The sequence below is a fragment of the Ornithorhynchus anatinus genome, chromosome X5, assembly GCF_004115215.2.
Source record: "Ornithorhynchus anatinus isolate Pmale09 chromosome X5, mOrnAna1.pri.v4, whole genome shotgun sequence".
Lineage (NCBI taxonomy): Eukaryota > Metazoa > Chordata > Mammalia > Monotremata > Ornithorhynchidae > Ornithorhynchus > Ornithorhynchus anatinus.
Genome location: NC_041753.1, coordinates 6,585,965 through 6,613,925, shown reverse-complemented (window position 1 = coordinate 6,613,925; position 27,961 = coordinate 6,585,965). Strand labels below are relative to the sequence as shown.

General features: G+C 62.8%; 4 protein-coding genes across 4 annotated transcripts; 3 read left to right on the top strand and 1 right to left on the bottom strand.

The window, feature by feature from the left end:
- Positions 1 to 653: 653 nt before the first annotated feature.
- Positions 654 to 17,917, top strand: KDM6B (lysine demethylase 6B). Its single transcript, XM_029055558.2, is given in 29 exon segments — positions 654 to 728; positions 731 to 768; positions 1,164 to 1,262; positions 1,543 to 1,567; positions 1,569 to 1,763; positions 2,018 to 2,110; positions 2,210 to 2,368; positions 2,599 to 2,757; positions 3,573 to 3,640; positions 3,642 to 3,712; positions 3,715 to 3,894; positions 4,142 to 4,215; positions 4,588 to 4,686; positions 4,817 to 4,986; positions 4,988 to 5,839; positions 5,841 to 6,096; positions 6,132 to 6,448; positions 7,464 to 7,590; positions 8,128 to 8,233; positions 10,015 to 10,220; positions 10,646 to 10,710; positions 12,417 to 12,485; positions 12,756 to 12,904; positions 13,996 to 14,110; positions 14,295 to 14,482; positions 14,573 to 14,714; positions 14,981 to 15,107; positions 15,837 to 16,007; positions 16,346 to 17,917. Coding segments are annotated over 29 exon segments (4,419 nt in total). The 3' UTR covers positions 16,370 to 17,917.
- Positions 17,918 to 18,349: 432 nt separating this feature from the next.
- Positions 18,350 to 20,174, top strand: TMEM88 (transmembrane protein 88). Its single transcript, XM_001517641.3, has 2 exons — positions 18,350 to 18,607; positions 19,381 to 20,174. The coding sequence occupies exons 1-2, from the start codon at positions 18,350 to 18,352 to the stop codon at positions 19,666 to 19,668; spliced, it is 546 nt and encodes a 181-aa protein (XP_001517691.3). The 3' UTR covers positions 19,669 to 20,174.
- A 1,269-nt stretch (positions 20,175 to 21,443) lies between these two features.
- NAA38 (N-alpha-acetyltransferase 38, NatC auxiliary subunit) lies at positions 21,444 to 23,948 on the bottom strand. The gene is made up of 3 exons (XM_029056219.2): positions 23,805 to 23,948; positions 22,986 to 23,169; positions 21,444 to 21,659 (listed from the first exon to the last, which is right to left on the bottom strand). The coding sequence occupies exons 1-3, from the start codon at positions 23,883 to 23,885 to the stop codon at positions 21,547 to 21,549; spliced, it is 378 nt and encodes a 125-aa protein (XP_028912052.1). The 5' UTR covers positions 23,886 to 23,948; the 3' UTR covers positions 21,444 to 21,546.
- Positions 23,949 to 24,049: 101 nt separating this feature from the next.
- Positions 24,050 to 27,566, top strand: LOC100087877 (cytochrome b5 domain-containing protein 1). The gene is made up of 4 exons (XM_029056218.2): positions 24,050 to 24,730; positions 25,329 to 25,405; positions 26,322 to 26,540; positions 27,230 to 27,566. Exons 1-4 carry the CDS (start codon positions 24,571 to 24,573, stop codon positions 27,458 to 27,460), a joined length of 687 nt encoding a protein of 228 aa, XP_028912051.1. The 5' UTR covers positions 24,050 to 24,570; the 3' UTR covers positions 27,461 to 27,566.
- Positions 27,567 to 27,961: the final 395 nt, after the last annotated feature.

The following is a 27,961-nucleotide window of genomic DNA, read 5'->3' as shown; positions in this document are numbered from 1 at the left end:
ATGATTGGGCCGGATTCCCCGGAGCCGGAGACCTCTGTGAGTCAAAGAGCTGGGAAGGAGGAGAGGGGCCGGGAAGCGAGAGCGGGGCCCGTGGTCCCGGGTGTTTGGGGGGGGTGGGCGAGGGAGGGGGTGAGGTGGACCGACCGTGGGGCCGGGGAGTCGGCGGAAGAACGTTTGCGCTCTTTTCATTTGGAGATGACGGGGGGCAGAGTGAGCGAGGGGGTTGGGGGGGCGGCGGGGAACGGCACGATGGTGGCGGGCGGAGGGAAGAGACCAGAGGGTGCGGAAAGCGGCGGGGGAGCCTCCGCCGTCCCTGATGGGCTCCCCCCTCTGTTCTACCCACCCTCCCAGAATCGGCCGAGTGAGGGCCCTCTCCCCGCCGACCGATCCCGGGGCAGACGGAGGGCTCCGTAGTCGAGGAAAGCCGGATCCAGACCCTCTGCCCAGCCCGGAGCCGGGGGTCTGGGCCGGGCCGGGGCGGGGGGAAGAGGGAGCCCGCCTGACCTCGGGGGCTCCCGGCGCCGCCACTGACCTGGTGAGTGGGGCCGCTGGGCGGGGGGCGCAGAGGGGGTGGGGGTAGGGGTCCTCACGGCCGTGGGCCCCTCGCTCAACGCGTCGCCCGACTCTTCCCCACCGACTCTTCCGTAGGCTGAATGCATCGGGCGGCGGACCCGCCGGGGGCCCTCGGGGGCTTGAGCTGTGCCGGGGGCCTGGACCTCTGTTCCCCCACCCCCACCCCCAACCCCGCGCCTGGCTGCCTGGGGGCAGGTGAGATGAGCAAAAGCCCTCTTACTCCCACAGCCCCCAGGGATAGTATGGGGGGAGGGGGGGGTGCGTCTCTCTCAGTGACCCCCGACCCCTCCAGTGTCCTGTTTTCTCCAACTTTCTGCCGGGACCTGGCCTGCAGTTTCCCTCTCTCTCCCGGGGAGTTGGTTACGCTGGGGTCACCCTTCCCCTTATGGGCCTCAGTTTCTCCACTCCAGCGGGGCGGGGGGAGAGGAGAGCACGATGCCCAGGAAACGGGTGTCAGGAACCTGGGAAGAAGGCAGCCCCCTGCCCTCCCCCCTGCCCCAGAGACCCCCTACCCTCCCCCCTGCCCCAGAGACCCCCTGCCCCCATTTCTTCTCCCCGTTTGACGGCCCGGTCCCCTTCCCCCCGGCCAGGTGTTCTGCCAGCATCGGGCAGCCCCAGCTCCCGGTCCATCTGCCCCCGGCCCCCGGTGGCAGCATCGGGCACCCCAACAAGCCCTATTACTCTCCTGGGTGAGTCAGGGCCGGGCCCCTGACTCGGGGAGGTCGGGGGGGGGACGGCGGCGGTCAGGTTGCCGGGGTCCCAAGAGGGGAGGAGAACAGCAGCTGGGAAGCGGGCTGCCTGGCTGGGTCCAGAAGGGGAAGGAGCGAGGGCAGTCAGTGGGGGCGGCCCAGGTCACGGGTGTGCTCGCTCGGTCCGAGCCCCGTCAGAGGCGGGGAGGGCGGAGAAGGGTCCCGCTCCCCTGCCCCGTCCCGCCGCTGACGGCGCCGTCGTCGTTCGTCCCCCGCCCAGGACCGCGAGCTCTCGGCCGCTGCACGGGAAAGTTGGAGTCCCTGCATGGCTGGGTGCAGGCTCTGCTGCGGGACCCGGCCCAGCCGGGGCTGTGGGAGCAGCTGGGGCAGCTGTACGAGTCAGAGCAGGACAGCGAGGAGGCCCTGCGCTGCTACCAAAGCGCCCTCCGCTACGGGGCCATCTACGCCCACCTGGGGCCCCGCATCGGCCGCCTGCAGCAGGTAGGGGCCGGGCCCGGGCAGGGAGGGACCCGGGCCAGGCTTGCCCCGTGGGCGGGCGGCCGGGCGGGCGGGCTGACCGACCGCGGGGGGTCAGGTGGGGCGAACCCTGCAGCGCTCACCGGTCAGGAGGCCGGAGGGGGGTTCAGAGACGGGTGCCTAACGGAGGACCGGAGGCGTGACCCCGGTTAGCTCTGGTCCGGTTTGATCTGGTCCCTCCCTGAGCCCTGCCCTTGCCCCCCCGCACCAATGGCTAGGCCCAGCTCTGGAGCTTCCACTCAGGGTCCTCCCATCACCGCGCCAAGGCACTGCCCCCCCTGGAGCAAGTGTGGAACCTCCTCCACCTCGAGGTAAGAGAGTTGGGGCGGGGGCGGGGGGGGGTCACGGGGACCGCGGAGAGCGTCTGGGCGACAGTGCTGAATGTCCCGTACCCGCCCGCCTGCCCCCAGCACAAGCGGAACTACGGCACGAAGCGGGGAGGTCCCCCGGTGAAGCGGGCGGCCGAGACCCCCGTGGTGCAGCCGGTGCCCCCCGTGGCGCCCCCCGACCCCGGGGACGAGAACCCGAGCCCCGGGGGCAAGCGGAGAAGGAGCTGCGGCCCCGAGCAGGTATTCATTCATTCGATAGTATTTATTGAGCGCTTACTACGTGCAGAGCACTGTACTAAGCGCTTGGAATGTATGTCCGCGTCGGCCCCGGAGCCGGCCGACGGGGCGGCCAGGGACCGGGTGGAGGGTGTGGGGGGGGGGGGGGGGGGGCGGGGGGGGGGGGGGGACACGATGCTCCCGGCCTCTCCTGATCTTCCTCTCCCTCCCTCCTGCCCTCCCCGCCCTTACAGCCCGGCCCACCCCCGGGCTTGCCGCCCCCTCCCCCGCCGCCCCTGCCAGGCTTGGCCACCAGTCCCCCCTTCCAGCCCCCAAAGCCGGGGCTGTGGAGCCCACTTCACGGAGAGGCCTGGGGCGCTGAGCGCAAAGGCATGGCCCCTCCGGACCGCCAGGTGAGACCATCGCCCCGCTCGGCCCTGACGCCCGCCCGCCCCCCCCAACCCCCAGCGAGGGCACCGTCTCCCGCATCCCGCTCCTGCCACATCTCCCCTTCCACCACGCGGCGTTCCCATCCCGGCTCGGCCCGTGGCATGCCGGATGACCTTGGGCAAGCCGCTCCGCTTCTCTCCTCTGTCAAAGAGGGTCGAGATTCCCGTTCTCCTTGCGTCCCTCCCTCCTCCCCTTCCTTAGCCCGAGTCCCGTGGGGGACGGGGCCCGGATCTGGTCCGGTTGGATGGCAACTGGCCCGAAGCTGGGCACAAAGACTATGGGTAGTGTCGCCACCCTCCTCGTTCTCCTCCTCCTCTTCCTTGTCATCGTCATGGTGACAATGATGACGCTCGGCAGGACTCTCCACCGCCGCCCCCCCCGCCTTCTCCCAGCAGATGGCCTGTGCCCCCCCCCCAAGCCCATCCCTAGGGAGGCAGTGTAGTGGAAGGAGGACGGGCCTGAGAGTCAGAGACACCTGGGTTCTAATCCTGGCTCTGCCCTTTGCTGTGTGACCTTGGGCAAGTGGCTTCACTTCTCTGGCCCTCACTTCCCTCATCTGCAAAATGGGAATTGAGACTGTGAGCCCCTTGTGGGACAGGGACTGGGTCCCAACCCGACTAGCTTTTATCTACCCCAGAGCTTAGTACAGTGCTTGATGCATAGGAAGTGTTTAACAAATACTACAGTTAGTATTATTATATCACTACTTTGGAAGAAGGCCTATCTCTGACTCTCTGCTCTTCTCTCCCCCCCGGCCACCCCCTCCTCCCCCCGCCAGGAGCAGCGGCACTCGGTCCCCCACCCGTTCCCGTACCCGGCCCCCGCCTACGCTACGCATCCCCCCGGCCCCCGGCAGTCCCCGTGGCCCCCCGGGCCCCCGCCCCCCAGGAGCAGAGAGCCATGGCTGCCCGCCCGCCGCCCGCCCCCCGGAAGTGACCTTAGAGAGAGCAGAGTTCACAGGTCGCGGCTGGACTCCAGCGTTTCACCAGCAGCAACCACCGCCTGCGTGCCTTATGCCCCACCCCGGCCCCCCGGCGGCGGCACCACCAGCAGCGGCGGCCACGGCGGACCCCGGGGCGCGGAGCAGAGCCCAGGGCCTTGTGGAGTGTCCTCTAGGTCGGGGGGACCCGGGTGGCCCCAACCGGCCTGGGTTGGGGGGTACGGGGACGGATGCCCGGGAGCGGGAGACAGACCCCGAATAGGCGCCCCGAGAGTGGGGGATCCTGGCCCACGGGAAGGCGGGGAGGGGGCTTGGGCTTGCCCCGGGGCCGGGGGCGAAGGGGGTTAGGGGGAGAACCGCCCTGGGGCCCGGGCCCGCCGCTGCCGCCCGCCGACCCCCGGCCACAGGGTTCCGACCGCCTTCCCAAGCGCAGGCAGCACTGGGAGGCCGCCCCCACCACACGCCGGCCTGGGGCCTCTGGGTCAGAGCGGTCGGAAGGCCCTCCCCCCGGTCCCCGAAGCCCCCGCCGCTACCTTCCCCGGCCCCCCAGCCCCCCGCCGCCCCCACCGCCATGCCCCCGCCTACTCCCCCGCCCCCGCACCCCGCCCTGGCTGAAAGGGCCCGGCCTGCCGGGCCGAAAAGGGTCGGGCCCGGCCGCCGTCACCGCCGTGCAAGAGGAGGGGGACCCCCCTGGAGGAGTTCTTGTTCGGCGACAGAAGGGTCCCCCTGCCCGGCCCTCCTCTTCCGCCCCATCCGCCTCCCCTCCCTCCCCCTCCCCCCTCCCCGCTCTCCCACCACCCACCGCCGAGGGCTTCTTGGGGGCCCCGGAACCCGTTTCCCCGTGGGCACTCAGGATTCACACTCCACCACCGCCGCCGCCACCTCCACCTCCGCCATCACCACCACCAGCAGTAGCAGTCACGGGGGCGGTGGCAGCGGCAGCAACGGTCAAGTGGGGCCTCTTCCCTTCCCCCCGCCCCCCTACCCTCCTCCCCGGGGCCAAGACACCCGCCCCCCAGCCGGCCCTCGGCCCCCCAGCCCGCACCCGGCCCCCGCCCCCCCCTCCGGCCGCCGCCTCGTCCCCCTCCTGCTCTCCCCCGGCCTCCCGCTCCTCCTCCTCCTCCTCCTCCTCCTGCTCCTCCGCCACCACCTGCCACCAAAATACCTCAGGAAGCTTCAGGCGCCCGGAGAGCCCCCGGCCAGGGCTCCTTCCAAAGACCGCGGAGGCGGGGCGGGGTCCCCCGCCGGCCCCCTGAGCGAGCCCAGCGGCCCCGGCCCCCCGGGGGAGGGGAGCCGCCCGGCCGGGGCGGGCCGCGACTGTTTGACTTCCCCGCGGCGCCCTTGGAGGACCAGTTCGAGGAGCCGGCCGAGTTCAAGATCCTGCCCGACGGGCTGGCCAACATCATGAAGATGCTGGACGAGTCCATCCGCAGGGAGGAGGAGCAGCAGCGGCAGCGGGAGGCCGGTGGGGCACCACCGCCCTCCCCCTCCTCCGCCTCCGCCTCCTCTGCCACCGCCGCCCCTTCCTCCTCCTCCTCCTCCTCCTCCTCCTCCTCCTCCTCCTCGGAGCCCTACGCCCCTCTGCGGTGCCCCTTCCCAGTGGCCCAGGAGGAGAAGCCGCCGACGCCCCCGACACCGACCCTGGCCAAGTTCCAGCCGCCGCAGCCACCGCAGCCTCCGCCGCCCGGCCCGGCCGCCCTGCTCAAGTCCCTGGCCTCCGTGTTGGAGGGCCAGAAGTACTCTTACCGAGGGGCCGGGGGAGCCCCCCGGCCCGCGCCTCCGTCCGCTCCTCCGTCCGCCTTGCAGTATTCCCCCGCCCCTCCGCCAGGTGCTAACCCCTCCCCGGCGGGGGCCAAGAAGAGCCCACCGGGCCCCTCGCAGCCGCCCCTGCGCCGCCCGCCGCCCTCTCCGTCATCTCAAATTTCTACCTCAAACGGGCCCTGGGCCCGGGAGCGAGGAGGGGGCCAGGAGCCCCCCGGGGGCCCCGCCGGCCAGCTGCCCCTGCCGCCGCCCGCCCGCTCGGAGTCCGAGGTGCTAGAGGAGATCAGCCGGGCCTGCGAGACGCTGGTGGGGCGGGTGGGCCGGCCCGCGGGGGAGCCGCCCGAAGCCGGGCCCGGAGAGAGGCCGCCCGGGCCAGGGAGGAGAGCGGGGGCGGGGCGGCCCGCGGCGGCGGCCGCGGCGGGAGAAGGAGCACCGGCGGCACCAGCGGCGGGCATGCAGAGATGGCGGTCACCGGCACCGTGAGGGCAAAGGGCACAAAGAGAAGAACCGGCAGGTGCTGGGCAACCTGGACTTGCAGAGCAAGGAGATCCAAGGGCGGGACAAGGCCAAGCCCGAGGCCGGGGGCGCGGCCAAAGCCAAACCCGCGCCTGCCGCCCCGCCCCCCCACCGCCGCCTCCCCCGCCCCCTCCGCCACCACCCTCCGTCCCCCCGCCCGGCCCGCCGCCCGCCTCCGGGCCCGCCCCGGCCGGGGAGCCCCGCCGCAAGGCCCGCGAGGAGGCGCCGGGGCCACCCGGGGTGAGCCCGGCAGACATGCTGAAGCTGCGCTCGCTGAGCGAGGGTCCGCCCAAGGAGCTGAAGATCCGCCTCATCAAAGTGGAGAGCGGTGACAAGGAAACCTTCATCGCCTCCGAGGTGGAGGAGGAGCGGCGCAGGCTCAGCATGGCCGACCTCACCATCGCCCACTGTGCTGCCGACGTCGTGCGGGCCAGCAGGTGAGGCTTGCCCCGGGCACGGCCCCCCTCCCCCCACCCCGTCCCTTCTTTAGATTTCAAGGTCTCAGACGCAGGGACACCGCCCCTCCCACCCCATTTTCAAATAATAACAATTGTGGTCTTTGTTAAGCAGGGCCTACTCTGTTGGACTGTGTCCAACCCGATGACCTTGTACCCACCCAACGTTTAGTACAGCGCCTGGCACATAGCTAGCCGTTAACAAATACCATCTTTACTACTATCCGCCAGACAGCGTACTAAACGCTGGGTAGATACGAGGGAATTGGGTGGGACACGGTCCCTGTCCCACGGGGGACTCCCGGTCTTCGTCCCCATTTTTTCCAGGTGAGGGGACTGAGGCCCAGAGAGGGGAAGCGACTTGCCCAAGGTCACCAGCAGATAAGTGGGTCGAGCCGGGATGAGAACCCAGGTCCTTCTGACTCCGGACCCAGGCTCTAGCCACTAGGCTCTGCTGCTTCCCTCAGATGTCAGGCAGGTTCACGTGTCAGTCTTTTAATCGACTGAATGGTCGGTCGGTGCTCTCTGTCGAGCGCTTCCAGTGGGCAGAGCCCTGGACCGAGAGTTTGGGCGAGTCTGGCGCAGCAGAGTTGGTAGAGGCCATCCCTGCCCACAGGGAGCTTCTGGTCTAGAGACGGAAGCAGACGTTCGAACAAACGGAGGGCAGCTGTGGGCTTGAGGGCCTGCGGGAACGTCAAGTGCGGAAAGGGGGCGGACGGGGCCGGGGGGCACAGGCGACGCACGAGGCGAAGAAGGGAGGAGGGGAAGTGAGGTGCTCGGCAGCGAAAGAGAGAGGGTTGGGTTGATCCTCACTCCTCAGGAAAAAGCAGCCTGGAGGACGCCCCAACCCCCACCAGACTTCTGGAGCAGCCGGCGTCACTGGGTGTCGGGGGGAACCGATCTCCCCGGCAGGCACCGGGCCGGCCGTGACCCGCCGGATTTGGGGGACGTCCGCCCCGGGGCTGACCACCCCCGCCTGCTCTCTGTCCTTTCGCAGGCACGCCAAGGTGAAGGGCAGGTTCCGGGAGTCCTACCTGTCGCCCGCCCAATCCGTGAAGCCCCAGATTAACTCCGAGGAGAAGCTGCCCCGGGAGAAGCTCAACCCCCCTACGCCCAGCATCTACGTAGGTGCCCTCGCCAGCCCCCATTCGTTCAGTCGGATTGATCGAGCTCTTACTGTGTGCAGAGCACTGAACTAAGCGCTTGGGAGTGTACATTTGAACAACGGACAGACACATCCCCTGCCCACAATGAGTTTACAGTCTAGGAAGACTAATGTTAATGGAAATAAATGAATTACAGGGAAATAAATCACCCACTTCTGTGTTGGAGACGGTGCCGGGAGGCCCCTGCTGGGGGTTGGGTTGGGGGCAAGAGACTCTAGTTCCCATCAGTCTCTTGGGGAGGCTGACAGGGCCAGCTGGTGATGCCGCCCTCCCCGGGAAGGGGATGCAAGAAACTGTAGGAGGGGAGGGAGAGAGGGAGGCCTTCCACCGTCTGGGGCTCTCGCCTGAAGGGTTGATGGGAGTTAGCTGGCCTTGAGGCTTTGGGCTGGGAAAATGCACCGGGGGACTTGCTTCCCTCACCCAAGAGGGTGACAGTGACCTCTTTCTCCTCTTCCTCCTCCTCCTTCTCCATCCTTCCCTCCTCCCCTCCTTCAGCTGGAGAGCAAGCGGGACGCCTTCTCTCCAGTGCTTCTGCAGTTCTGCACAGACCCCCGGAACCCCATCACCGTCATCCGCGGCCTGGCCGGCTCCCTTCGCCTAAGTGAGTCCCCCAGGGCCGCACAAGTGGGTGGCGGTGGCCTGGGCAGGGGGTATCCCAGCGGCCACAGCCACGGGGGCTGAGGGGAACGGGACGCGAGGGGAAACGGACTGATTTTCGAGCTGTTTGTTGAGTGGGCGGACGTGTGTGTGTGTGTGTGTGTCTGTCTATCTCGGGGAAGGGAAGGGAGAATATTGTTTTTCCAAGTCGGTAATAGTGGGTTTGGGGAAGATAGGGGATGTCGCTTAAGTGTGTTACTGCTTTGGATGTGGAGCAATGTTTTTGGCTTTGGGCCAGCGGGGGTGTCTCTTGGCACCGGATGTGATTGCAGAGGTTCATTCATTCAGTCAGTCAGTCAAGTTTATTGAGTGCTTTCTGTGTGCAAAGCATTGTACTAAGTGCTTGGGGGAGTTCAGTATAACGGTAAATAGACATTTTCCCTGCCTACAACAAGCTCATAGTCTAGAGTTTGAGGCAGGGGTGGAAGGTTTCCAGAATGTGTAAGTCTCGGGGTTGGTTTTTCCCTGGGGGGGGCGGGCGTGGATTTTGGGGTGTTGGCAGAGTGTGTCTGGGAGGTGGATGCAGAGCTCAACGTTGGGGGTGGGCTTGTCCTTGGGAGGCGGGGGGGCATCCGTGTGTGGATGGATATGTGGGGGCAGGCGAAGTCTGGGTGTCTGTTTGGATGTCGGTGTCTCTGGACAAACTGGCCTGTCTGCGGGCCGGAGGAGGAGCAGTGGGGTGAGGAGGCTCCCGTGAGAGTGTCTGCCTTCTTTCTGCCCCGGGGGCAGAACCTGCTTTCTGTCGAGGCGTCATTATGTCTGCCCGGGCCCGCCCGCCACCCGCCTGCTCCCACCTAGATCCCGTCTGGTCTCCCCTGGGGCTGCCCAAGACCCCGGTGGGCAAAAGCGGGGGGCACTTGATCCACTCTCTTCCCCCAGAAATCACCCTTCTTATTTATTTTACTAAGCACTGGGGTAGATCCTAATGGGGAGAGAGGAGGACTTAATCCCCGTTTCACAGATGAGGGAACTGAAGCCCAGGGAAGTGAAATGACTGGCCCAAAGTCACACAGTAGACGAGTGGTGGAGCCTGGATTAGAAGCCAGATCCTCTTCCTCCCAGGACAGGGCTCTTTCCACTAGGCTGTGCTGCTCCCTAATCAGGGGTCTCTTATCGCTTGGGGGAAATGGGATCCTTTGATTTTACAGTTCCCTGCCCCTTCGCCCTGCCCTCCTTCCTTGGACTCGGCCAGGGGAGGAGAGGGGGTGGCGCACAGGTAGCTGGAAGCCAACAATAATCCCCAGACCCGGCTTTTGAGCCAATGAGTTTCAGCCTCCTTTTCTGATCCAAGATTTCAAACCGGGCCCGGGGACTGGTGTGAATCTCTTGACCTTTGACTTGCCCCGGTCGAGGAGGAACCGAAGGGGCAAGGAGGGGCGAGGTTCCCCCTTAAAGGGGCTGAGAGGCCAGAGCCCCCTGACCGGAGGTTGCTGGTGTCAGGTCTTGTCCGTCTGTTCCAGCCTGGCTCAGGGAGGGCATGGAGGCTCCGAAGGGAGAGGACGTGTACACGTGTATTGAGGGGCAGGGGGGAGCAGCAAAGGGGTGCTTCTGCTGCCCTTAGCTGCCCCCCTGGAAGGGACTGTCCAATCCGATTTGCTGGTATCCATCCCAGCTCTTAGTACAGTGCCTGGCATGTAGTAAGCACTTAACGAGTTCCACAATTATTGTTATTATTACATACAATAATATGCCTCACGGTCTCCATCCACGTCCCCGTCCCTGCAGATCTGGGCCTGTTCTCCACGAAGACGCTGGTGGAGGCAAGCGGGGAGCACGCCGTGGAGGTGCGCACCCAGGTGCAGCAGCCTTCGGACGAGAACTGGGACCTGTCCGGCACCCGGCAGATCTGGCCCTGCGAGAGCAGCCGCTCCCACACCACCATCGCCAAATATGCTCAGTACCAGGCCTCGTCCTTCCAAGAGTCCCTACAGGTGTGTGGGGTGGGGCGGGCTGGGCCAGGCCTTGTTCCAGGAACCTGGGGGAAAGAGGAACCGGACATGGCCCTTTGATGGGAAAGGTGGGGGGGAACAGAGCCTCAAGCAGGAGGAAGTGGCCTGAAACGCTGCAAAAGTTGAATTACTTTATATGTATATATTGAGAGAAAGTATGTTTGCATGTGTGTGTCGGCGGTTTGGATGGGAGGCAGCCAGGCCTCGCTACCCCAGGCCCAACAGAGTAGGACATGGCTAGTCCGCAGGGGCCGGGGCAGGTATGACCAGCCAGCAGAGAGGATGGGGTGGAGATGGCAGGGAGCAGCCTGAGGAGACAGGGACAGGGTGGGCTCATCTCGTCGTGGAGAAGGACGGGGATTAGGCTGCCCAACCCACGGTTGGTTCCCATCATTGTCGGGGAGCAGGAGGAGAAGGAAAGCGAGGATGAAGAATCGGAGGAGCCTGACAGCACCACGGAGACGCCCCCCAGGTACCCACTACGCCCCCCCCACCCCCCCAACCCCCTCAGCCCAGGCCTCTCACTCCCAGAGGCAGGAGGGGAAAAAAACTCCAGAAAGGACTTAGAAGGTGTGTGTGTTGGAGGGGTTAATTTACCCCTTTCCCCACATGCATTTATTTGGCCAAGACTTGACCCACTGGAAGAAGTGGGAAAGTTAGAGGGAAATTAAAGAGCTGTAAACAGAAAAAGAAGAAGAAAAAAAACCAGGCCCGTATCAAATATATTTTTAGGATGAGGGATGAAATACTTTCCAAGCAAGGTTTGTTTTTCGTACGGTCAGATAGTTACCCTCTCACATTTTGAACCTGTGAGAGTGTACACTAACTATGTGGAAATGAGGCTCGCTTTTGTAAGTGAGGAGACTTGTGAGGTCCGGAGAGTCAGAACTTCCTTTTGTTTACCTAGGGTTGGTTTTCTTTTCCCTATGGAGTTTCAAGCTGCTGCCTCCACTTCCTGCACCCAAAGGTGCCTATCTCCCAGTTCACCTGTAACCCTGTAATCACAGGCACTAATGAGCCCTAATCTCTCAGCCGACCATATTGCTTTGGGGCAAAACTGGATCCCCTGGGACCCCGTCTCAACCTACGTAACAGTAAGAACAACGATCATCAGTGGTATTTATTGAGCACTGTACTACGTGCTTGGGAGAGTCCAATACAACAGTCGGCAGACCTGTTCCCTGCCCACAACGCCCTTCCAGTCTAGATGGGGTGACAGATAGTATAAATAATTTATAATGTATAATTTAGATATGTACATAAGAGCTCTGGAGCCAAGGGTGGGGTGCATATCAAATGGCCAAAGGTCAGTAGTACAGGGAAGAGCAATGATTAGCAGTACCTTGTTTGAACAGTGATTCATATTTTTTCCAAATGGATCTCATTTTACTTTCTCCCTCTCCTTCATGGCAGTGGGGAGATGAGTGGGGGAAGCGGTCTATCAGAGGATAAGATCCTTGAGATTAGGGGTCCCATTTATTAGTTCTGCTGCCGTACTCTTCCTGAGCGCATGCCACCGGAGTACATGCTGCAGGTCGATTGGTTTTAGGGCCCAGACGAGCAGGGTCAGGCCCACGGAGGCCGGGACGGGGCTGTCGGTTCTACAAATGCTAGCTCGGGCCCGACGCAATCTCATATGGTCTTTTTGTTCTTATAGGAAATGGTCGTTAGGGCAGATATTTAGGGCGGATAAGGGCAGGGCTCGGGAGTCAGAGGTTGTGGGTTCTACTCCCGGCTCCGCCACTTGTCTGCTGTGTGACCTTGGGCAAGTCACTTCACTTCTCGGTGCCTCAGTTACCTCATCTGTAAAAATGGGGATTTAAAAATGTGAGCCCCTCGTGGGACAATCTGATTACCCTGTCTCTACCCCAGCGCCTCTGCACATAGTAAGCGCTTAACAAATACCATCATTATTATTATTTCCCTTGGCCCCCAAAAGATCAGGGTGTTTGGTCTTTTTTCTTCAAAGACTGTCAAAGCTTTGAGCCATGTGATATCAGTCGATCAGTCGATGGTACATTTTGAGCGCTTGCTCTGTGCAGAGTGCTTGGGAGAGGACAACAGAACTAGGTATCTTCTTCCAAGGTCACTGTACCCAAGCAGACCAGACCCCCACCTCAGTCATACCCCCACCCTCCCCCCATTCAGCGCTAACACAGTCTTTGTCCCCGACCCCAGCAACCCAGACCAGAAAGCCCATCACATCATCAAATTCGGCACCAACATCGACCTGTCAGATGCCAAGCGGTAAGTGGATCGAGGATGGGGTGGCGGGTTAACCGATGCTTTTTGGGGTGGGAGGGCCAGTTTCTGTGCCACCCCCAGTTTCGACTGGCATCCCCCCCACCAACCCCACACTCCAGGTGCTTTTCCCGGTGCCACCCGAAAGGGGGGTGGGGGGCAGAGGGAGGGCAGGGCGAGCCACCGCCTGTGTCTTTGAGGTCCAGGCCCGTGGGACCAACGGGGTGGGAGTGGGACCCCAGAGTGGGCTCACCTCGGCAATGTCCGTCCGTCCAGATGGAAGCCGCAGCTGCAGGAGCTGTTGAAGCTGCCCGCCTTCATGCGGGTCACATCCACCGGCAACATGCTGAGTCACGTGGGGCACACGATCCTGGGAATGAACACCGTGCAGTTGTACATGAAGGTGCCGGGGAGCCGCACGCCAGGTGAGGGAGGGGCTGGGTAGGGGCAGGGGAGAGGAGGATGGAGGGGGCGCAGGGGATCATCCTTCCACACCCCCTCCCACCCTCACCACCTCCAGAGGCCCCCCCAGTCTTCTGGATCGGGGCCAAGTCCCCGGAAAGCAGTGTGGCCTAGTGGATAGAACCCTGGACCCGGGAGTTCTTCTGACTCGGTCCTAATCCCGGCTCCGCCGCTTGTCTCCTCTGTGACCCTGGGGGAAGTCACTTCACTTCTCTGGGCCTCAGTTCCTTCGTCGGTAAAATGAGGATTAAGACTGTTGAGACAGACCCATGCTTAGTACAGTGCTCTGCACATAGTGAGCACTCAATAATAATAATAATAATGATGGTATTTGTTAAGCGCTTACTATGTGCTAAGCGCTGGGGGGGATACAAGCAGCGTGGCTCAGTGGAAAGAGCCCGGGCTTGGGAGTCAGAGGTCGTGGGTTTGAATCCCCGCTCTGCCACTTGTCAGCTGTGTGACTGTGGGCAAGTCACTTAACTTCTCTGTGCCTTAGTTCCCTCATCTGTAAAATGGGGATTAAGTCTGTGAGCCTCACGTGGGACAACCTGATTACCCTGTATCTACCCCAGCGCTTAGAACAGTGCTCTGCACATAGTAAGCGCTTAACAAATACCAATTCCATTATTATTATTACAAGGTGATCAGGTTCTCCCACGTGGGGCTCACAGCCTTCATCCCCATGTTTACAGAGAAATACTATTGAATGAATGAATGAATGACAAGGGCCTGCGGCCAACCTGATCAGCCTGGATCCAGCCCGGAGCCTAGTGGGGGGTCGAGGCCCTCGTAAAGGCTTAACAAATACTATAAAAAGAAAAATCAAAACCCCTCCAAAAGCAGAAGGGAAAGGTGGGGGGGGGTGTATGTGTGTGTGAGGGGGAAGGGGGCCTGAGGGGAAAAAGGGCTGAGGCGCCGCAGCGGCGTCAGGGGGCGGGGCCCAAGGGGCGCGCGCCGCCGGAAGGCACGAGCGCCAACGGTCGGCGGGGGGAGGGGCGCGCGCCGCGGCGCGCGCTCGGCCTCTGAGTGCGTTTCGCTCTGCCGCCCCCCGCAGGCCATCAGGAGAACAACAACTTCTGCTCCGTGAACATCAACATCGGGCCGGGCGACTGCGAGTGGTTCGCGGTGCACGAGCACTACTGGGAGACCATCAGCGCCTTCTGCGACCGGTGCGCATGCGCGGGGGGGGGCGGCGGGGGCAGAGCCAGGTGTCACTCGCCCAGTCGTATTTCTGGGGCGCCCTCTGCCGGCGGAGGTGGGAGGGCGAAACCAAGGTGGCGCCTCACGGCCCCCCTCACCCCTGACCCCCCCCCCGTGCGCCCTCCCTCCCCCCACCCCGGGCTGTCCCCACAGGCACGGGGTGGACTACCTGACAGGCTCGTGGTGGCCGATCCTGGAGGACCTGTACGCCTCCAACATCCCCGTCTACCGCTTCGTGCAGCGGCCCGGGGACCTGGTGTGGATCAACGCCGGCACCGTCCATTGGGTGCAGGCCACCGGCTGGTGCAATAACATCGCCTGGAACGTGGGGCCCCTCACCGGTGAGCTGGGCGCGAGGAGGAGGGGAGGGGAACCAAGGGGGGGGGCACCCGGGGCCTAGGGGAGACCCCCGATCTCCTCCCTGTCCTCAGCCTACCAGTACCAGCTGGCCTTGGAGCGCTACGAGTGGAACGAGGTGAAGAACGTCAAGTCCATCGTCCCCATGATCCACGTGTCGTGGAACGTGGCCCGCACCGTCAAGGTCAGCGACCCCGACCTCTACAGGATGATCAAGTAAGCGCCGGGACCCCCCCCCGGGGTGGGGGGGCGGGGGAGGACGGGGATGACAGGCAGATCAAGGGGATCAGGCGGTACAGGGTGTGCCGGGCAGGAGCACTGCTCCCAGTCTAGTCGGGGCTATTCCTTGAGCGTCTACCGGGAGCGCTAACGCTCGAGAGTCCAATACAACAGAGTCGGTAGACACGATGCCTACCCGCAAGGAACGTACGGTCTATCGGGGGCTGCTGCCGCCCAAACCCACGTGCCCCCACTTCTCCCAGGTTCTGTCTGATGCAGTCCATGAAGCACTGCCAGGTGCAGCGGGAGAGCCTTGTGCGGGCGGGCAAGAAGATTGCCTACCAGGGCCGCGTCAAAGATGAGCCAGCGTACTACTGCAACGAGTGTGATGTGAGTAGATAGGGGGTGGGTGTAAGTGAATGTGCGGGTATATATATGGGGGTTGGGGAGGCGGGGCAGAGTCCTGGGACTCTCCACTACTCCACCTTTAGGGCTCCCTTTGGGCAGGTCACTTAACTTCTCTGCCCCAGTTCCCTCATCTGTAAAATGGGGATTAAGACTCTGAGCCCCATGTGGGACAGGGACTGTGTCCAAGCTGATTACCTTATATCTACCCCAGCGCTTAGAACAGGACCTGGCACATAGTAAGCATTTAACAAATACCATAATTATTATTATTATTGCTATCACTGTCCCCCCCCCCCCCCCCCACCTTTATACCCCTAGGCTGGCTCTCAGGTACCCTCTTGTTTTAGCTCCATGACTTTAAGTCTGCAGCTCAAGCCGACTCCCGGCCCACCCCCCCGGGGGGGACTGGTCGACCAAAGTAGGGAGCCACCCTTTAGCTCTTGGGGTGGGGCCTCGCCCTCGTTTCGGGCTGGCCGAGGGAGGACCTGGGCCCCGCAGCACGAAGGAGCTCGGGTCCCCCTCCACCTCCTAGACCGGCCGAGGGTCCCAGGGAGCGAGGGCGGGGTGGGTGAGAGCAACTCTCCGCGGAGACCCACATCGCAGAGCAGCTGGGGAGGACTCCATTTCCCAGAAGCCCTTGGGCTGGAACAGGGTGACACTTCCCTTCCTCCCCGTGGCCCCCACCCCCCTCCCCCCCCGCCACTCCCGCAGGTGGAGGTATTCAACATCCTGTTTGTGACCAGTGAGAATGGCAGCCGCAACACGTACCTGGTGCACTGCGAGGCTTGTGCCCGGCGCCGCAGTGCCAGCCTGCATGGGGTGGTGGTGCTGGAGCAGTATAAGACCGAGGAGCTGTCCCAAGCCTACGACAGCTTCGTCCTGGTACGCGGCCGGGCGGGGAGCGAGGTGACGCGGGGCCCCGGCTGGGACTGGGTCAGTCGGGGGGTGGGGAGGAGCCGCGAGGGGGTGGCCCGGAGCTAAGCCCAGAAGTCCGGGGGACTGGGCTGGAGGCAACTGTCCCCACTCCCTACTACGGTGTCACATCAGCAGGACAGTAGCTGGGGAGCGGGGCAGGGCAGGAGGGAGGAGAATGAAGCTTCTGCCCTCCCCTCTCCCAGCCTACTCAGGGGAAGTGGGAGGGCAGAGCGCCGGGGGCGGATGGGCAAGGCCGCCTCCGGCCCTGGGTGCAGTGACCCTGACCCCCCGCCTCCCCCTTACAGGCTGGATCCAGCAGCTCCCGATGAGGCAGGAAACGCCCCCCCTCTGGAGGGGGGGCCACACCCACCCCCGTCCCCATGGCGACGGCTCCCACCCCCCACCCCCCCTGCCAATCTACTGCGCCTGCCTAGCACACGCCAGGGGGAGGGGGCCCCTCCCTGGCCTAGGGGGCACAGGAGCCGGTGGGGGGTGGGGGGTGGGGCTAAGCCCCATCCCTGCTGGCAGCTCAACCCCCCCCCTTAATTTATTCAGAATCTTTTGGTTTGTTTTTGTTTTATTTTGTTTTGTTTTTTTTTTAAATGAGGAAAAAGACAAAAAAAAAGACAAGACAAACAGGATGTGGGGGGAAGGGCCAGCTGGGCCCCCCTCCCCTTGCTTCCCCCCTTCCCCCCCAACTGGGCACAACCACCAATTTTGGCCTTTACAGCAACAGACACAAGGATGGCAGGGGTGGAGCGGGGGTGTCGCATACGGGTTCCCTCTCAGTGGCCCCCCCCATCCAGCCCCTTGCCTGGGCTGAGCAGAGCTGTACAGGATTATACATATATATATATATATATTATATATATATAGTGGTGGCTGAGGTTTTTAACGAGATTCTTACGGGCTTCACCTCTCCTTTTTTATTTTAAACGTTGTCTCCCCCCCCCGCCCCCACCCCACCTCTCTCCTTGGCAGCTTCCCCCCCAGCCCCAATTCATGTAATTGTTTTTTCTGATTTTATTTCTCTTTGTTTTTTTTAATTTATAACAGTCCTGCTCTCCTCTATTTATTCATTGCCTGTGGGGGTGGGATGTGCCCCCACCCTCCACCCCTTCCTTCCCCCCACCAGCCTCTGGCCTTGGTCTCATGGTGCTCAACCCCCTCCCCCTTCCCCTGCGGTAAGGTCCTCCCAGGGTCCTGCACTTTCTCTGTTCCTCTTCCTCCTCCCCACAGGGACCTCCTCCATTCCCCCCGCTCCCCCTAACACACCCAAACCCCCAACCTCCCGCCCCCCGAACCTCCCCTCGAGAGGCCGAGCGGCTACTGTACTGTAGGGGAAAAGGAAAATGGAAAAAGAAAACCCTCCTTATTTTGTACATGGGGAAAAGAAAAAAAGGCAAACTATGAGAATAAAGGTTCTCCCTCCCCCCCAGACACCCACTCATCACCCCGGCCCCTGTTTTTAAATGACTTTTTTAGGATGAAATGGGCTGGGCTGAGGCAGGGTGGGTGGGGTGGGAGGGGGAGGGGGTGGGGTTCCTTATTGTGATCTTCTTGGGGTTTTTGTTTTCATTTTGTTCTCGTTTCGTCCTTTGCCCCCCTACCCCGGGGGATCGGGGAGGTGGTGTGGGGGGCCAGGGGGTGGGGCCCAGGGGCGGCCCCAGCCCCCCATCCCTGCCCCCTCCCCAACTGCCGCCCCTTGGGCCGAGCCGGTTCTCTCACTGCACTGTTGCGCTCTGTCCCGGGACAAGGGTCTCTCCCCCGCGCCCCCCCACCCCCACCCCACCTCCCACCCCCTGGCCTCTCGGTGAATTTGTGTGAGAATATTAATATTAAAAATAAAAGCAGAAAAAAACCCTGTTTTGATAAAGCCCTGGTGTCCGAGTCCTATGTGGGGCTGCCGGGGAGGAGGTGGGCGAGAAAGGGAGCTGGAGCTGGGGAGGAGCGTGAAGTCCAACGGGAACAGAGCAGGGAGGGGAGAAGAGAGATGGGAGAGGGGCCAGGCGGTCTGGGCTTGGAACGGGGGGCTTCCTCAGAGGCATGTGAAGAATTTCCAGAACTCCCCACCTGGGGAAGGGGGGGGCGGGTGGCTAATCCTGGAGTCGCATTCCAGGATAAGGGGAGAGGGGGCTGGCTGGGGCTGGCAGAGCGGATGGTCGGAGGGAGGGAGGGGCAGGAAGGAGCAGGAACCCGGCCGGGGGGTGGCGAGGCCGGCCCGGATAAAGGCCGGAGCCGGGGGAGTCGGAGGCCGAGTCAGTGAGGCACCGGCGGGAGGGAGGGAGGGTGTCCATCCGGAGGGGAAGATGGGGGCCGACGGCCACGGGGCGGGCGGCCCGGCCCGGCGGCCTCCCCCGTACAGCCAGGACGGGCGGGGGGCTGGGGGTGCTCCGGAGGCGCGGGAGGCCCGGGAGCCGCTGGACTGCTGGGCTTGTGCGGTGCTGGTCACGGCCCAGAACCTGCTCGTGGGCCTCTTTAACCTGCTGCTGCTACTCACCGTGCTGGCCGCCGTCCTGCTGCCCGCCCTCATCATGCTCGGCTTCGGCTTCCTCTGCCACTCGCAGGTGAGGTTCGGCCCTGCAGACACCCCACCCCTGCAGCCCCCTCTTCCTTCTCCAGCCCGGCAGCTCACGGTGGTGGGAGGAAAGAAGGCCCGGGGGAGGACGGGGAAGGGGACGGGATGGGATAGTGGACCGGTGCCTCCGTGGGTTATCGGCGAGGGGCAGGGGGTTTCCAGGTGAGAGCGACTGGGGCGAGGTTCGTTTACATAGTCCCATGAGCCACCCCCAACCACCGGGGAGAGGCTAGGGAATCCCGCCCATCCCCAGTCCCAACCCCGGTCTCCCCTGCCCCGCATGGCTCTGACCACTACCCCGCTGCTGCCCTCCCCTGCCCCACGCCACACCGCTCTGCCCCCTGCCCCCACACCGCACCACTCTGACCACTGCCCCGCTGGCCACAGGCCTCGCTTCCAATGGTCCACCATCCCCTGCTCCGCGGTGCACCGGACCACTGACCCGTCACGGTGGGCCACTCTGGCCACTGCCCCATCACCACCACCCTCCCGTCCTTTGGCGCACTACTCCGACCGCCACCCCGCTCTGCCCTGCCCCTCAGGCCTCCCTGCCTTCAGGGACTCCAGGACCCGTGGGTGATGGGGAGCAGATGCGGACGGGTCGGGGGTCAACTCTGTTCCCCATCAGGCCTGCCGGGCACAAGTCGATCTGCACCTGGAGGTGGGCAGGGGAGCTCCAGGGGATTCCGGGGTTTGCGGTGGCGGTTATGGCTCAGCTGTTCTGTCCCCGCTGAGTCCCTTCTCCCTCCCTCCCGGCCCCAGTTTCTTCACGCCCAGGTGCCGCCCTGTACCAAGCACCTGCGGGACCCCAGCTTCACGGCGCTGTTGGTGGTGGGCTTCATCCTGCTGGTGCCCCTGCTGGTGCTCGCCCTGGCCGGCTACCGCCGCCTCTGCCGCCGCCTGCGCCTGGCCGACTGCCTGGTGCCCTACAGCCACGCCGTCTACCGCGGCCTTCCGTCCCCGCGCCCCCGGCCCCTTCGCCCGGCCGCCCTGGTGCCCGGCCCGCGCGCCACGCTCGACGCCCCCTCGGCGGGCAAGGTCTGGGTCTGACCGGGGGGCAGCGGCCGCTGCTGCCGTCGTGCGCTCACGCCCACCCACTCCCGGTGCCACCTGGCCAGCCTGGCAGAGGGGCAGACTGACCGAGACCAGGACCCGCTTCAGACAGATGGGAGGAAACGGAGACGAAGAGGAGACATCTGCCAGATGTACCTAGAGAGGCCCAACTGCTAGCAGACCCTACTATCCCCACCCCCAGACCCCCTAAACACTCCTTATCAGGATCCTGGCCGGGAGGATCCATCACATCTGGCCCAAGACGTCAACGCTTGCGCGAACGAGGGTTACAGCTGCGACTGAATTCTCCCACCCCTGGGGCAGCAGAACCAGACCCCCAGGCACCATCCGCACCCCGGAGGTCCCCCCGAAAGAGGCTGCCCTTCTCTGCACGTTTGGATCGGACTCCAGGGAAAGAGGTGGGACTGTGGGGTGGAAAGAAGGCTGGGTGAGGGTGAGGGGGGAGGAAGGGTTAATAATAAAGTATCACCCACATGTTCAAAGGGGGCTCTTTGCCTGAAAGAAGCCAGCCTGTGCTCCTGGGCCTCTCCTCCCCAACCAGCGATGGGAGGGAGGGAGGGAAGACCCCCAGGGAGGATCAGTGAAGGGAAGCCTTGTCACCTTCTCCTGGCATGCCTGGGTCCCCAAGACAGCTTCTGGTGAACTGAGGGCACCCAAGGGGGACAATGGGAGGGCTAGGTCCAAGAGTGGGGCAGAGGTCAGGGGAGTCAGTTGGCCGGGTCCCCCCATCTTCCTCTGAAGCCAGCCCTGGCCCCCCCGCCCCCCCAGCCGGGACAGCTCCCACGATCTGGCTCCTGGCCTTATCTTATCAACAGTCTCTTCCTGAGGGCACCGAGGCTTGCTCCTGGCCTCCCTGTGACCTCAGGCCTGCTCCCTACTGCCCCACCCTCCTCCTCTTCCTCCTCCCCATCTCCAGCTTTCTGTGAATGATATTGGGAGGGGGTTGGAACTCCCTCCCTCCTCCCCCTCCACCCGCCCAAGGTCCAGACGACCCAGCCCCCCACCACTCTACCCCCCTCCGGGGACCCAGGTGTCCGGCCTTCCGGCTCTGTGTCCATGCCGTGACCCGGCTTTGGGCTTGGGAGGGAAACTTCGTCTTCCCATGCCAGAGTCAGGGAACAATGGAGCATCCGGAATGGGCGGGAAGTGGGGTTCCCAAGGGCCCCCCCCGCTGGGGCTGGGTCATCTCAAGGGTTGGGGGTGTGGGGGGAAGGGGTGGAGCAGGGAGGGGCCCTGGGGCCTCCACTGGGGCAGGGCCCCAGTTCTAGGGAGGGTCACGCACTGGCTCCAGAGCGGAGCAGAGGCTGGAGGACCGGACGTCTGGGTCCCTGCGGGAACGGAGAGCCAGGGAGGTGTGGGGGCGGGGAGGGGGTCAGGCGCCCAAACTCTCACTCTGGAGGTATTTTTAGGCAACGGGGCTGGGCCTGCTGGGGTCCCGACTGTCGGACGCCGGGACACTGCCCTCGGATGACCTGAGACCAGTGGTGGGGGGCGGCCAGAGGTATGGGACTGGAGCGGGGGGGGGGGGGAGGCGGGGGGGGAGCCGGATGTCAGAGGGGGAGGATGGAAAAGACACCTGGCTCCCCCAACCGTGGGACCAAACCCAGGCTCGCCCCCTTCCTCCAGTGCCCCAGGTCAAGCCGCCCTCCCAACCCTGGCCCACGTGGCTTTCTTTACGGGCAAGGATGGCCGTGGGGGCTGTAGACTTGAGTTCCACCCACCCCCTGCACAAGAAACAGCAGCTGCCCCAATTCGGGAATAGGATTTAATCCAAGAGAGGAAGGGGTTGGCCTCTCACGCTGTCCCATGGCCAGAATGGAGGGAGAAGGAGGGAGGGAAGGAAGGAGGGGCGGCTCACAGGTAGGGGGGCCCGGCCCGGGTTTCTTGCTGTACCTCGATGGACACGATGTGATGGCCGGGGACCATGGCCAGGCCCAGCACCCGTGGCTCGCCAGTTGAGAACGAGTCTGTGGAAGAGGATGGAGGAGGAGGGGTCAGACCCTGGGGAGAGGGCAGCGACCCCCCACCCCACCCAACCCCGACCCCCAATCTCTCCGAGAGAGCCCCGAGACGGCGCGACTCCGGCGCCCCCTGGCGGCCCGCGGCGGGAAAGCAGAGGGAGGGTCGGCGCGGGGAGAGGGGGCTGAGGGGGAGGAGGAGAATAAAATAAATAAACGGTGGTATTTGTTAAGCGCTTACTATATGCAAAGCACTGTTCTAAGCGCTAGGGGAAAACAAGGTGATCAGGTTGTCCCACGTGGGGCTCACAGTTTTAACCCCCATTTTACAGATGAGGTAACTGAGGCACAGAGAAGTTAAGTGACTTGCCCAAAGTCACACAGCTGGCAAGTGGCGGAGTCGCGATTCGAACCCATGAACTCTGACTCCCAAGCCCGGGCTCCTTCCACTGTACCACGCTGCTTCTCCAAAAAGTGAGCTGCGTTGGCCGGGAAGGGTCGAGGCTGTCAGTCACTCCCGGCGGGGAACGGGCCTACCTACCCCAAGCAGCGTGACTCAGTTCAAAGAGCTCAGGCTTGGGAGTCAGAGATCGTGGGTTCTAATCCCCACTCTGCCACCTGTCAGCTGGGTGACTGTGGGCAAGTCGCTTAACTTCTCTTGGCCCCCGTGACCTCATCTGTCAAATGGGGATGAAGACTGGGAGCCCACGTGGGACAACCTGATCATCCCAGGGGAGTTAGAACTGTGCTTCGCACACAGTAAGCGCTTAACAGAAACCATCATTATTATTCTTGTATTGGACTCCCCCACAGTGCTTACTACTAGTGCTCTGCATGCAGTCAGCACGCAATAAATCCCGTTGATGGAGATGATGATGATGAGCTCAAGGAGGGGCTGGGGGATGCGGGTGAGATCATAATAATAATTTCTATTATTATGGTATTTGTTAAGCGCTTACTATGTGCCAAGCACTGCTCTAAGAGCTGGGGTAGATACAAAGTAATCAGGTTGTCCCACGTGGGGCTCGCAGTCTTAATCCCCGTTTGACAGATGAGGTGACAGAGGCGCAGAGAAGTGCCCAAGGTCACACAGCAGACAGGTAGCGGGTCCGGGATTAGAACCCACATCCTTTGACTCCCAAGCCCGGGGTCTGGAGGGGAAGAAGGGCCCGAGGCCTGGGCAGAGCGAGAAGCCGAGAGCCAAACCGTGAAGGAGGCGGCGACAGCTTTCCTTGCCTCCTGCGGAGGAGGACGGGGCTGTGGGGGCCTGGAGGATGGGGCCTGCGTGGGGGGAGAAGAGGTGGTGAAAGAGTCGGGGGTCCGGGGGTCACTGACCCGAGGGCTTGAGGAACTCCTGCGCGGAGCCGAGGATAACGTTGCAGTCACGGTCGGTGCAGAGGAAGCAGCCGACCAGAGTCCTCCCGTCCGTCATGCGGATCCGCATGTTCTTGTTTAAGAGACCTTCCAAATGCCGCCGGGCCCGGCCCGCGGCGGGGTCCTCCTTCTCCCCGTCCGAGTCCTGGGGCGGGGGGGGGGGGGGGGAGCGGGTGAGGGGTCAGGCCCGGTCACCCCATCCGCCCCCCAGCCGGTCCTGGCCGGGAGCCCGCATCGGCCCCCGACGCCTCGCCCAGGGGGGACGAACTTCATTTCCCAGCAACCACCGCGGCAAGAGGCCGCCCGGGGCTGGGGACAGCGGGGCCCAGGGGAGTCTGGGAAATGTAGTCTACTCCCACGACGGTGGGAGGACGTCTCTCCCTTCCGCGGGGATCCACGAGCCCAAGTCATAACAATAACGGCGTTTGGTTAAGGGCTTACTGTGTGTCAGGCACTGTTCTAAGCGCTGGGGCAGAGAAAGGGTAATCAGCTTGGACACGGTCCCCATCCCACACGAGGCTCACCATCTCCATCCCCATCTTGAGATGAAGGGAGTGAGGCACAGGGAAGTGACTTGCCCAAGGCCACATAACAGACAAGTGGCGGACCGGGATTAGAACTCAGATCCTTCTAACTCCCAGGGCCAGGTCCTATCTACCAGGCAACGCTGCTTGTCCACGGTGCCCTAAATTCGCCCGATCCAGAAACTTTGCCCCGGAGCATCGGAACCGGGCCACCCTCCCCTTCTAGATCCCCCACCCTTCTCATGCTCCCCCTGACCCCAACGCTGGAGGTGCTCTGGCGCCGGCTGCTGCAGCCATTCTCCTCCCGCAGAGGGACCGTCGCCCCGGGCCCGGCCATCGGCCCCCCTGGCGCAGCCTTCAGCGCTGGTTGTCGGTACCCTCGCGAGAATCTCGTTGGGAAGCCGCCAGACACCCCCCCCCCCCCCCCCCGCGAGGATTCAGGCGCTCTAACCTCTCGCGAGAAGTGTTGAGTTTTTCCGCCCTCTTCCTTTAGCCGCTACCGTCGCTTAGAGAATCTCGCGAGAATTCGACGGCAGCCTTGTCCCATAAATGAGGCTCCTTCGGCTCCCTCTGTGGGGATTTTTCGTTTCGGATGTTGTCGGTGTGTCATCGTCACGCCTCTCTTTTCCTCGCGGCGGGGGCTTCCCCCAAATTCTTCCCCCTCCCCCGTAGCCCAGATGAGGAAAGCATCGACCCGAACTACAACTCCCATGAGGCTCTGCGCACCACGCCCTCGAAATTCTCGTGAAATCCCGTGCGACGGCGGCCCGGAGGGGACAAGAGTTACCATGCCGACGGGAAGGACGCGCGGGCTGCGGGTCGGGGGGAGGGAAGGAGAAGAAAGTCGGCGTCAGGCGGGGCGAGGGCAGTAGTGGAGGCGAGTTGTTCAAAGGGAGGTTTAGGGTGCAGGAGGGGACGGGGAGGCCGGAAAGGGGCAATAAGAAGGACTGTGCGGGGAGGGCCGCAGGGGCGAGAGGGAGGCAGGAGGCCTGGTGACCAGCGGCCAACTCGAGGGGTTGACCATGTACAGCCGGGGCCTGGTGGCAGGACCGGACTTGGAGCATTTCCGCCGCCGGTATTTCACCCCCTGGGAGGTGGCGCAGCACAACGTGCCGGGGGACCTGTGGGTCTCCTACCTGGGGGCCGTCTACAACCTCACGTCCCTCGTTCAGCAGTACAAGGGTGAGTGGCGGTGGAGGGGGGGCGGGGGGAGCCTCAGGAGGTGGGATACCTCGAGGCCTGGAGGACGGTGTGGTGGCTAGAGCACGGGCCTGGCAGTCCGAAAGGCCCAATCCCGGCTCCGTCCCTCGTCTGCTGCGTGGCCTTGGGCTCGTCCCTTCGCTTCTCTGGGCCTCGGTTCCCCCCTCTGGAAAATGGGGATGGAGACTGTGAGCCCCACGTGGGACAGAACTGATTCGCTTCTATCCCGTGCTCAGTACGGTGCCTGGCACATAGTAAACGCTTAACAAAATGCCACAATTATTTTAATCATCATCTCAGCTGTCACACCCATCACAGCGTGGCTCAGTGGAAAGAGCCCAGGCTTGGGAGTCAGAGGTCATAGGTTCGAATCCCGGCTCTGCCATCTGTCAGCTGTGTGACTGTGGGCAAGTCACTTGACTTCTCTGTGCCTCAATTCCCTCATCTGTAAAATGGAGATTAAGACTATGAGCCTCACATGGGGCCACCTGATTACTCCGTATCTCCCCAGCGCTTAGAACTACTCTGCACATAGTAAAGTGCTTAACAAATACCAACATTATTATTATTATTATCACAGGGGACCTCCTGCTGAAGCCCATCCTGGAGGTTGGGGGACAAGACATAAGCCATTGGTTTAACCCAAAGACCCGAGATGTGAGTCCTGTAGGAAGCCAGTGGGGAGGGCAAGGTGCTTGGATTGTTATTTGGTCTTTATTTCTTGCATTTGTTAAGCAGCGTGGCCTAGTGGGTACAGCCCAGGCCTGGAAGTCAGAAGGACCTGGGTTCTAATCCCGGCTCTGCCACTTGTCTGCTCTGTGACCTCGGGCAAGTTGCTTCACTTCTTTGGGTGTCAGTTGCCTTCTCTCTATAAAATGGGGTTAAGACTTGGAGCCCCATGTAGGATGTGGAATGTGGGAGTAGCTTGTACAGTGCTTAGTAGAGCACATAGGAAGCGCTTAGTAAATGCCACTAAAAAAAACAAAACCTCAATTTGAGACAAGCACTGTACCAAACACCGGGCCCCAGTGGTACACCAGCCCCAGTTTATAATCTAAAGGGGTGGGGGGAGGGATAGTCAGACTCAACAATGGGAACATTAAGGAGTGGCTTAGTGGATAGAGCCCGGGTCTGGGAGTTAGAAGGTCATGGGTTCCAATCCTGGCTCTGCCACATCTCTGTTGTGTAACCTTGGGCAAGTCACTTCACTTTTCTGGGCCTCTGGACTCATCTGTAAAAAGGGAATTAAGACTGTGAATCCCATGTGGGACTGGGACTGTCCAACCAGATTATCTTGTCTCTACCCCAGTGCTTTGAACAGTGCTTGGCATGTAGTAAGTGCTTAATAAGTATCGTAATTATTATTATTACCTTTCTGTGAGAGGGTCAGTCGCTAAGCTCCGCACCACTCCAGTCAGGCAGGGACTCCCAGCTTCTCCCACTTTGGAAGAGTTGGGAAGGGGCGGGAGAGGCTCCCAGGGCTTTAGGCCCTTTGGGGTACGGAGAGGTGTGAATGGGGCCCAGGGGTCGGATGCCGGGGTCCTGGACCCATCCCTACTTCCATCCCCTGCAGTTATGGACGCACATCGACCCGGTGACTGGCTGCCGCAAGTATTACACCCCTCAGGGCCGTTTCGTCCACGTCCCGCCCCCTCTGCCCCGCTCCGACTGGGCCAATGACTTCAAGCGTCCCTGGTGGGAAGGCACCCGCTACCAGGTGGGGCTGTTGGCCACCAAGACCCGGCTCGTCCGCATCATCAACACGCTCACCTCGCAGGAGCACACGCTGGAGGCCAGTGGGGTCGGGTGGGTGGCGGCGGCGGCTGGGAAACAGGCTGGGGGGGCGGAGAGACTGGGGTGCTGAAAGTCTGTGGAGGAGTAGTGGCTGCGGGTGAAAAGCCAAAAGATGTGGAGGCGAAGAAGGGAGGGCGGTCCATCATTTCCATTTTCCATCTCCCCCACCCTTCCCATTTGGGTCCATTCATTCAGTTGTATTTATTGAGCGCTTACTGTTTGCAGAGCACTGTACTAAGCGCTTGGGAGAGTACAGTGCAACAGTAAACCGACACATTCCCTGCCCACCACGAGCTTACAGTCTGGGGGCCAGGGAGGGGAGATGGACATTAATATAAATAAATGGCAGCTATGTACATAACTGCTGTGGGGCACGTGGGGTGGGTGGAGAATAAAGGGAGCAATTCAGGGTGATGCAGAAGGGAGTGGGAGAAGAGGAAAGAGGGGCTTAGGGAAAGCCTCTTGGAGATGCGCTTTCAATACAGCTTTGAAGGTGGAGAGAGTTATTGTCTGTTGGATTTGAGAAGGGAGGGCCTTCCAGGCCAGAGGCAGGATGTGGGCGAGAGGTCAGCGGCGAGATAGATGAGATCGAGGCACAGCGAGAAGCGTCTATCTTCTCCATCCCAGTGGCTGGGCCCCGGGTGGTGCCCGGAGCTTGAACCCCCCCCCGGGATCCCGCCTGCACAGGTTGGGACGGAAGAATCCCTGTGGGAGATCCTGCACCGCTACCTTCCCCATAATGCCCACGCGGCGAGCTACACATGGAAGTGTGACGGCGTCAGCCTGGACATGAACAAGACGCTGGAGCAGAACGGCATCCACGACGAGGACCATGAATTCCAGCAGCTGAGCATGGACACCGAGCTCTACACCCCGGCCCTGTTGCTCTACTTCAACGACGACCTCACCGAGCTCTGAGGGATAACGTCGGGGGCAGCCAGCTGAGGCCAGCAAGATGGTGCGGGGGGGGGGGGGAAGGGGGAACCGCGGGGCGGTGTGGGGGAAAAGTGGCTGGAGAATGGCAGGATGTGTGATTTGGGCGTCATTTCTCGCCTCTCCCAGCCTCCGCAGCTCCCTCGTACTTTGGCTGTCCACCTTTTGGGGTCCATGAAGCCAGTCTTCTCCCTTACCACTTCCGGGCCCTCCTCCCCAGCAGTCTCTTAAGCCGGGGTCCTCAGGAGGGGTGGCTTATTTTCTGTGGAAAAGGTTGAGGGTCGGGCCTGAGAGAGAACAGCAGGAGGGAGGATAAACTCCAAAGGGAGGGTGGAGGGGGTTGGGAGGGGGGTCGGTGAAAAAGGGGGTGGCCCCGGCTACCCCGGGGATCCGTTGTTGCGGGGGGACGGGGGATGGAGGGGGTCTGCCCACTGTGGAAATGGGACTCGGTTGTCTAATTGAGGGGGGTCCACAAGGCGCTTTTTA